General features: G+C 37.7%; 1 protein-coding gene across 1 annotated transcript; it reads right to left on the bottom strand.

Annotated features, from left to right (window-relative positions):
• Positions 1-1,839: 1,839 nt before the first annotated feature.
• On the bottom strand, positions 1,840-3,132 carry LOC145791525 (uncharacterized). Its single transcript, XM_082871886.1, has 2 exons — positions 2,971-3,132; positions 1,840-2,709 (listed from the first exon to the last, which is right to left on the bottom strand). The coding sequence occupies exons 1-2, from the start codon at positions 3,130-3,132 to the stop codon at positions 1,840-1,842; spliced, it is 1,032 nt and encodes a 343-aa protein (XP_082728012.1).
• Positions 3,133-10,406: the final 7,274 nt, after the last annotated feature.

Below are 10,406 nucleotides of genomic sequence, written 5' to 3'. Positions count from 1 at the left end.
AACAGTGCTAAACTTCAATGTAGTTTCCAAAGCCTCCTGTAATTTGTTCCAAAAGTGAGACATGAAGCGTGGGTCTCGGTTAGACACAATTGAAACTGGAGTACCATGCAAACGAATAACTTCCTTGATGTACAAGGTAGAAAACTTATTAAGGGAGTACATGATTTTGATTGGTAGAAAATGCGCTGACTTCGTCAATCGGTCTACTATAACCCATATTGCATTATTCTTCGAAAATGACTATGGTAGCCCGACCACGAAGTCCATAGTAATGTGCTCCCATTCCCATTCTGGAATAGGGAGTGGTTGCAACAGTCCTGCAGGTCTCTGATGTTCTGTTTTAACACGTTGACAATGCAGACATTTAGAGACATGGCTTGCTATGCCTCTTTTCATTCCTGTCCACCAGTAGTGTTCCTTCAGATCTCGGTACATCTTTGTGTTACCAGGGTGGGCTGCAAATCTCGAGCTATGAGCTTCCACCAATATCTTCTTCTTGAGTTCCGGAATGTTGAGTACGCAAATTCAATTTCAAAATTTTAGTATCCCATTGGGATCAGGTGTACTCCTTTGCTCATCGTACTTTTTCTTCAAAATGTTATCTTTACATTGGCGTGCTCTAATTTCTTCAATCAAGGTAGGTTCCACGGTTATGTTGGCAAGCAGTCCATTGATCTTGCAGGAAACGAGAGTACATGCCAAACCTCTGGTCGTCTTTCGGCTCAGTGCGTCTGCCACCATGTTAGCTTTGCCTGGATGGTGATGGATCTCTACATCATAGTCTTTCATAGATTCTAGCTACCGCTGTTGCCTCATATTCAGTTTCTTCTGTGTGAACAGATATTTGAGACTCTTGTGATCAGTGTAAATCTCGCAGGTTGCACCGTAGAGATAATGACGCTAGATTTTGAGAGCAAAGATCACCGCAGCCAATTCCAAATCATGAGTCAGGTAGTTCTTCTTATAAGTCTTTAATTGTCGTGAAGCATAAGCAATGACTTTTCCATTTTGTATGAGAATGCAACCCAAACCATTGTATGAGGCATCACTATAAATTATGAATCCATCTGCTCCTATAGGGAGTGCTAGTATAGAAGCTGACACCAATTGACTTTTTAATTCTTGGAAGCAACGCTCTTATTTGTTAGTCCATTCAAAGGGTATGTTATTCTGAGTTAGCTGGGTCAAGGGTGATGCCATATTTGAGAAATCTTGCATGAAGCGTCGATAATAACTAGCTAGACCCAAGAAACTTCGTATTTCTAACACATTAGTAGGTCGTGGCCAATCTACGATTGCTGCAACTTTTTTTGGGTCAACCGAGATGCCATCTTTGTTAATGACGTGACCGAGAAAGTGTACACTAGTGATCCAGAATTCGCATTTCTTCAACTTGGCGTAAAGTTTGTGATCACGTAGTGTTTATGGAATCATTCGTAAGTGCTGCTCATGGGCCTCTGGTGACTTGGAGTATATGAGGATGTCGTCAATGATGGCAATGACAAACTCATCAAGATAGGGTTTGAACACTCGGTTCATGAGGTCCATGAAGGTTGCTGGAGTATTTGTGACACCAAAAGGCATAACAAGAAACTCGTTGTGCCCGTAACGGGTTCTGAAGGCAGTCTTTTCAATGCTTTCCGTTTTGATTTTTAGTTGATGGTAGACAGAATGCAAGTCCATTTTGGAGAATACTTGGACGCCTTGAAGTTGATCGAACAAGCCATCGATTCATGGCAGAGGGTACTGATTCTTGATGGTAACCTTGTTCAGCTCTCGGTAATCGATGCATAATCTCATCGTGCCATCTTTTTTCTTTACAAACAATACTGGAGCTCCCTAGGGTGAGGTACTAGGTCGAATGAAACCTTTGTCCAGGAGTTCCTTGAGTTGAATCTTCACCTCTTTCAATTCTGCCATCGACATGCGATAAGAAGCTTTTGATATTGGTTGTGTGCCAGGTTGGGTTTCAATGATGAATTCGATTTCCCGATCAACCGGGATACTGGGTAGATCTTCAAGAAAAACATCCGAGAATTCTCGTACTACGGGGATCGCATCAACGGTAGGGGCCGCTTTTTGTGTATCGATCACATAACAAATATAACTATCACAACTCTTTCTTAGAAGTCGTTGGGCTGTCATGGAGGATATAATATAGGGAGGGTTGGAAACTCCAGTCCCATCAAAGACAAGCTCGGGTTGGTTTGGTAACCTGAATGAGACCTTTTTGGCTTTACAATCAATAGAGGCGTGGTTGACAGTCAGCCAATCCATACCTAAGATCACATCAAAGTTCCCAATGCGGAGGGGAATCAAGTCTACATATAAGGTTTTGCCTTTTAAAAATATAACATAAGATCTGTACACATCAGTACTACAGGCAGACTTACTAGAAAGAAAAGACACAGGCAATATATATCCTAAGGATTCGGGTATTGATGCCAGCTTGGCAGCAAAGTGTGGTGTAACAAAAGAATGAGTTGACCCAGAGTCAATGAGAACATGGGCTAAATGACCACAGACAGAAAGTGTACCTAACATAACATTTTCGGTAAGTTCTAATTTTCTAGGCACCAAGGCAAAAACCCTTCCTTGGCGTTTTTGGTCCCTCTTCTCTCCTCCAGGTCCTGCGGGTTTTTTGACTAGGCCAGAGGGGCTAGCTGCAGCATTGGTCAGCTTTGGACAATCCTTCAGCAAGTGGCCAACCTGACCGTATTTAAAGCATGCTCATGTGTCTTGATGGCATTGTCCCCAATGAGCCTTCCCACAAGTAGGACAAATTGAAATAGTGCCACCTCGGGGGTTGGTAGGACCTTGATGGCTTGAACTGGTTGTGCCCGTATTTACCTTTTTAGGAGGTGCAACACTGGGTCTTCTGTTGTCTCTTTCCCAAAATTGCTTCTTTTGGCTTGGTTCCTTGGAACGCTAGGCTTTAATCCCCTTTTCTACAATGTACACCCAGTCTACCACTTCTGCATAGGTTGGCAGTTTCAAGACCTCAATTCTATCTTTAATTTTAGCATCCAATCCTGCTTCGAATTTTCTTGTTTTTCGAGTTTCGGTGGGGATGACGTATGTCACAAACTGAGCAAGTTGTGTGAACTTGCTCTCGTATTCGGCCACTGTCATGGTTCTTTTCTTTAGATGTATGAATTCTGATGCCTTCTGTTTCCGCAATGAATTTGGAAAGTATTTTTCGTAAAATTCTTCCAAGAATCTTGCCCAAGTCGCAATTTCTTCTTTCTACAGAGTGAGAAGCCACCATTCCTATGCATTGTCTTTGAAAGTGAAAGTGGCGAAAGTTACCTTCTGTCTTTCGGTACAGGGTAGGGCGTGAAAAATATTTTACATGTCTTTAACCCAAGCGTCTGCTATCATTGGGTCTGGGCTGTCGGTAAATGTGATGGGTTTCAGATCTTGGAACTATTTTATGGTAACCGACTTTGCAAATAAATAGAGCCGTTCCTGAACAGGCTTGAACTTGTTAAATTTTTCTCGCCGGTAAAGATTAGAACATATCATGGTTAGTGTACAAAAATGTTTTCTTCTATCAAATCTAGAGTGGTAGGTCAAACGAGCCAAACAACCATGGGAAATAATGTTGTATCAAAAGCACAAATTCCCATCCTAACTGGACTACACCAAAACACATCCACGCTGCTTGGATTGTGAAAATGGGAACGGACTGTATATATCCCAAAAATGCTCGATCGACAATCCAGTTGGGTGTCTCGATATATGACAAGTCATTATTAAAGTCAACATTTTGAATATTAATTATCTCCAGCGGGTTGGGAACAGTGGTAAAAATATAGTCCTCGGGGTACACGTTCTCCATTCTTGCCACAAATATGGGGGTAGAGGGCCTATGATGTAGTGCGGGCAGTCATGTCCCGGGGCAACGCCGAGGACACGAGTGGGTCCAAGAAAAAGTCCGCGCATATAGTCACGGCTCTGCCTCCATAGTAAATGTAGGACATCGGTAGGATCAACTTGTATATAGATTGGCTGACCTATCAATTGGGCAAGGCCTGGATGCAGTCCTCTGATTATATCCTCTGAATCTCCCCATCCCTCAGGTGAGGCGGGGGCGGAGGCGGGGTGCTCTGCTAAAATCTCATCTAAATTAATGGCCCTGAGCTCCTCCCAAAATGCCTAGTTAAGGTTAATCTCGGACATTCCTACATCACCAGAAGAAACGTAAGATTTTACACAAAAGGACTAATGTTGCAGGTAAATATTTATTTATTTTATTTTATTTTATTATGTTTATTTAGCTATGTGATTTTTGTGGGGACATAATTTTTGAATGACAACACGTGACCGAGGTGTCACCGGAGTGCCAGCCGAGGTGCCATGTGTCATGGTCATAATGTCGAGGTGATCTCGGCTAAGCCGAGGTTATCTGCGAAGATGTCGGACTCTGAGATAAGCGGATAAGGGACAAGAGTCCTAAAATGAGAGAAGACTTCAGTTTGGATTAAGATAAGACTCTTAGAGAGTTTATCCTAATTCAACTAGGAGTCCAAGATTAGCAGTAATCCTAAGTCCATTGGAGCTAGGCTTCTATTGGGACTAGGATTATGTTGGCTATAAAAGAGAGGCACCCTCATGGGTCTAAGGTATGTCTTTTATGCTTTTGATATTCTGTCTAGTGAGTTAAGCACTATTGGTTATCTTTGAGAGATATTGAGTACTAACTTGATCGTCGGAGTACCCCCAGGTGGACGAGCCACTGCCGAAAACTCTTCTTTCTGTTGCAGGTCGTTTGGGCTTAATCTATTCTGCCGGTGTTCTCCAGTTGAGTACTAAGTTAGCAGTGTGGTCGAAAATTGACACACACAATTTGGCGCCGTCTGTGGGAACGAAACGAGAATAGATGGCCAACGACAGACCAAAAGAGAAGGTTGGAGACGACACCCTTACTGAGAGTGGGAAACATATTGACCTTGGCGTCGAAGAAGATAACTACAACGAAGAAACTCGTGATAAGAATCACGAAGAAGAGGATGTCGGCCAGGAGGGCGACGTGCCGAAGAAATCAGACCGAAGCAAGTATTATAACGAGGACGACCTCCAGCCACCGTTCCCGTCACAAGATACGCCGATTCCAGCAGCCAAGAAAGATGCCCAAGCAGGGGGGCAGAAGACAACTCCTACGACTCCTCAGCACGATAGGACCAAGAAACATTCTCACCGGCCTTCAAGGGAGGTCGGACGAGGAGAATCAAGAAGGGGAGATTCATAGAGGACACATCGCACCAAGGAAGCTGACTCCAAAGAACATCGGCATGTTCAGGGGAAGGACCTCTGTTTTGACGCGACCAATGGAGGGAGGTCAAAAAAGGACTCGCAATGACACAGGAAGTAGTGCACCAAAAAGGCTAAAATCCAGAGATAGCCGAGCTCCTGGACGAACCAAGGGGGATCTGAGGGATTACCTCCAGAGAAAGCGACAAGATGCCGAGGTGACCTCACTTGTCAAGCCAAGATAACACTGGATATGAGAAGACAAGAGCTCAGCCCAAGTAAGCCGATCCCAAATTCCAGATCTCGGATCCCAGATCCCAGATCCTAGAAGACAAGATCTCGGCTTAAGATGATTAAGTCTGAGAAGAGAAGAGTTTACAGAGATGATGTTTAACACTTGTTGAAACTTGAGAAAAGTTTACAAGTTGAAATTAAACCGAAATCATTGTTTAACACTTGTTGAAATTTGTGGACAATTTGCAGGTTGAAGTTAAACCGAGATCATTGTTTAACACTTGTTGAAATTTGTGGACAATTTACAAGTTGAAGTTAAACCGAGATCATTGTTTAACACTTGTTGAAATTTGTGGACAATTTACAAATTGAAGTTAAACCGGGATCATGATTAAAGGAAGGAATGATACAGGTTCCATCACCTCAGGATGCAGAGGTAATAGAACCTAGGGGGCAGTTGTGGGGACATAATTTTTGAATGACAACACGTGGCCGAGGTGTCACCGGAGTGCCAGCTGAGGTGCCACGTGTCATGGTCATGATGCCGAGATGATCTCGGCTAAGCCGGGGTTATCTACGAAGATGTCGGAATCCGAGATAAGTGGATAAGAGACAAGAGTCCTAGAATGAGAGAAGACTTCAATTTAGATTAAGATAAGACTCTTAGAGAGTTTATCCTAATTCAACTAGGAGTCCAAGATTAGCAGTAATCCTAAGTCCATTGGAGCTAGGCTTCTATTGGGACTAGGATTCTGTTGGCTATAAAAGAGAGGCACCCTCATGGGTCTAAGGTATGTCTTTTATGCTTTTGATATTCTGTCTAGTGAGTTAATCACTATTGATTATCTTTGAGAGATATTGAGTACTGACTTAATCGTCGGAGTATCCCCGGGTGGACGAGCCACCGCCGGAAACTCTTCTTTCTGTTGCAGGTCGTTCGGGCTTAACCTATTCTGCTGGTGTTCTCCAGTTGAGTACTAAGTTGGCAGTGTGGTCGAAAATTGACACGCACAGTTTTATTTATAGATTTATTTATAATTTGTCGAACTTCCTGATCAAATTAAAATAACATTTTTTTTTTTGAATGAACCATTACTCTGATACCACCTCTGTCACGACCCAACCCTAGGGCTCAGGGTTAGAATCACAACTTACTAACTTATTCTAATCATAGCAAATGAAATTGCGCAAGCGGAGGCAACGGAAATAAAAATAATTAAATAAAAAGTTACTTCACTATACTATTTTAAAAAAGTACATTCATAGGCTTTTATTATTTTATTATGCAGCGACCGACCATCAGAAAAAACAACATGAAGAAAAGAAAAGAAAAGCAAATTAATGAATCCGCATCAATTTCTTGCACAGGTTCCACTACACGAGGTTATGGGTCTTCCTTACATCTCATTACTTGAAAGGGTAACAGCTATAAGCACATAACAGAGTGAGAAAAATTATGCCAAAAGTATGGGGAATACAAAACAACCATGGATAGTTAGTTAAGCCAAAACATTTACATAACTTAATTTGGTAAATAAATTATTTAAGTGGCAAAAACTTAAATACAGAAATTATATAAATAAATAACCATAATCATGGTACAAAACAGAATAGAACAGAGGTCACAGAAGTGACAGTCAGAATAAAGGTCAATGGATTCATGACAAACAGAGGACCACAAAATGACCAAACAGAGGCCAATGGTTATTTAAGTCCCCCAAGGCGTGGGACTCCCGTGGTGGTACTTACAAAACATAATTGTTTATAAGGTCATAGTCAAATATTTTTTAAAATTTAAACAAACATATCCATGGATTTCATTTTAAATAAATAGAGTTCAGAAATTAATCCACGTAACTGAAATATTAATATAATTTATAAAATATAACTTGTATTAATATAACTCATAAAATATAACTTGTATAAAATAAATTATGGTAAATCAAAACATACGAAAAATATATTATGGTAACTCAAGGTATAATATAACTCATCTTAATATTGATCCTTAGCCTTGCTCCACTATCACAACATTCCTACTATAAATTCTTACTTCTAACAACTTCCGTTTTTGTTTTTGTTTTTTTTTTTTTTTTCACTGAGCTTGATCAACTAAGGCAAAAACACTTTGAGGCCAACACATGGCACCGCTCAAATCCTCTCCAAATATGATTGTAAATCACCATGGATTTATACTTATCTTAATGAATGTTTATGATAATTACATTTTTATCTTATAATAATTATATTTTTACTTAATTTTTTAACATAACTATATACATAAATTAATCCCCTATTAAATTACACTTTATCGTATATCAACAGAAAATTAATTATTTATTTTACTACTACACCTATTATTATTATTATTATTATTATTATTATTATTATTATTTATTTATTTACTCTTACTTTTATATTTATTTATTTACTATCTTTAACTCTAATTTGGCCCAACTAGTATTATAATTTTATATTTCTGTTAATTTGACTCCAAATAATAATTCTTAATTAATCTCATATTTGATAATCTAATGTCAAATTAAATTTTATATTTATTATTATTTATTTAATAATATATTATTATATACACTTATAATTATATATAACTATAAATATTTATGTGATATTTAATTTAACGTTCAGGCTGTTACAGAATGGGTCTAGTACACCCAGGGTATCAATATGGGCTGAATCCACTTAGCCCTACTAATGTAGGCCGAGCACACTTAAACTAGAGTGGTCTACTTAGATCAATACATTGGCTAAGGATCAGGGCATAGCTTGGTTGAGCTGGACGAGCTCGGTTGGACATCAAAGGAAGCTCTTTCATTAAGGACAGGTTGGGCCAAGAACAGTTAGTAAAGTCTCAGGCCTTGCATTCAACTGAAGGAACACATCAACGCAATCCCCAAATGCTGGATGAAAATGGATAAGAAGGAATATATTATCATATGAGATGACACAAAGCGCACTTTGTAGGCCGATCCTATCATGTATAATAATTAACTTTTAATTAAAAAAATTTGAATTTAAATTATTCATTATTTTGATTTAATTTGAAATTTATGAAAATTATGGAGACTGATTTGCATATGATTCTATTAAAACTTTATTTTGAAATTAGAAATTAAAAGCCTAAATGGCTCAAGAAAGTATAATTGGTGAATTGAATTATTTTAATTTCGAGTATCGGACTATATGAGAGTTTAATTAAATATTCGATTCAGATTTGTAAAATTGAAATTTGATTAATTGGGTCCAAATTGGAGTTAATTAAGTTATAGAAATTGAGAATTAAGATTATTATGAATTAAATTTACTTATGAGTATGGCTACAAATGAACAGAGCCGTTCGTGAACATACTTGAACTCGTTAAATTTTTAATAAGCAAACTCAAACATTCTAAAGCTTGACTCGTTAGCTGACTCGTTTAATATTTATTATTTATATATTAAATAATATAAAAAATATATATAAAAAATAAGAGAAATATGTTATTTATATATTTAAAAAATATAAATGTAAATAATAGTTAACTATATATAGTACATTTATATAATAATGGTAGTAGATATTATTATTTTAGTAAAATATGAACTTTTTTTTAGTATGTTTATATATATTGTATATATAATTATATAATCAAAGTTTTAATTGTAACTTTAGTCACACATGCAAGTATGAATTTATAATTTTTTTGGCTCGTTAAGGCTTGTGAATAGGCTCAAGCTCGAGTCGAGTCCAAGCCAACTCGGCTCGAGCTTGGTTTGTTAAATTTTTATTCAACTCAAGCTCGAGCTCGAGCTTGGGTTCATTAAAATCTTAATAAACACGCCCAAACATACTAAAGTTCGGCTCGGCTCGGCTCGTTTGCAACCTTACTTATGAGGGTCCAATTTGAATATGTTATTTATTGACGGAGATTTTGAGCTTGATCTGAAATCAAAAGCATAAATGATTTGAGGAACAAAAATTGATAATGAAAATAAGTTTAATTTGATATTTGGAGCCTTTTGGGAGTTTGATTAAAAATCTGATTCAGACTAATAAGTTTAAATATAATTAATTAGGCTCTAATGGAAGTCAAATAGACTAATTAAATTATGTGGGATTTGAGATTACTTATGATTAATTTAATTATATATATATATATATTAATTAAGATTTATTAAGACTAAGTGTTGCTTAATTAAATTAATCCTAAACATAAATTGAATTATAGAAGAATCTAGAATTGAGAGTGTATGTGGGTGTGAGTATACCGAGAAATTCTGTGTGTAGAGAAATTTGTTTGTGTGCATGTGAGTGTTGTGTTGGAAGCCTTAGACAATGTGCACATGTGCATGTGGTGTAAACAAGTATAAGAGTGTGTGTGTGTATGTGTGTGTGTGTTTGTTTTCTTTGTGCTATAGCATTCTTTGTGGGAGTATTGAGTTCAAATAGAGAGAGAGAGAGAGTAGAGAGCTCAATTCTTTGTTGAAGAATGATTGAATTTGCTGAAAACTTTTGAGGAAGCTCAAGGGAATCCCACTTTTGTGCTAAGAATTGAAGATGGAATAGAGAGCTAACTAATATGAAATTAAAGATGAAATTGGAATCAAAATTGTAACGCCCCAAAAATTTCGGCAGGGTATATCTATTTATGCTACAAAACTCACCTGATAGATAAACACATATGTATAGCTAACTATTTCATACATCTATTTCCATTAAATCCCAAATGCCAAATACATGTTATTCACCTCTCAATGCCCCAGTTCCAATCCCAAGCATACATTTTACAATAAGTATGAAATGAAAGTCAACCAAATAATAAGTGTCATACAGGCTTACAAATTTATCCAAGAACATTTTTGGTTACACAAAATTTTGTTTCAACTCAACACCAATACAGCCCTGGGCTTACATTCAACAA

This window comes from Camellia sinensis, chromosome 5 (genome assembly GCF_055761805.1).
Source record: "Camellia sinensis isolate YWXY chromosome 5, ASM5576180v1, whole genome shotgun sequence".
In the NCBI taxonomy this organism is placed as follows: domain Eukaryota; kingdom Viridiplantae; phylum Streptophyta; class Magnoliopsida; order Ericales; family Theaceae; genus Camellia; species Camellia sinensis.
The sequence above is the reverse complement of the archived record's forward strand: the minus strand, read 5'-3'. Positions and strand labels throughout refer to the sequence as shown.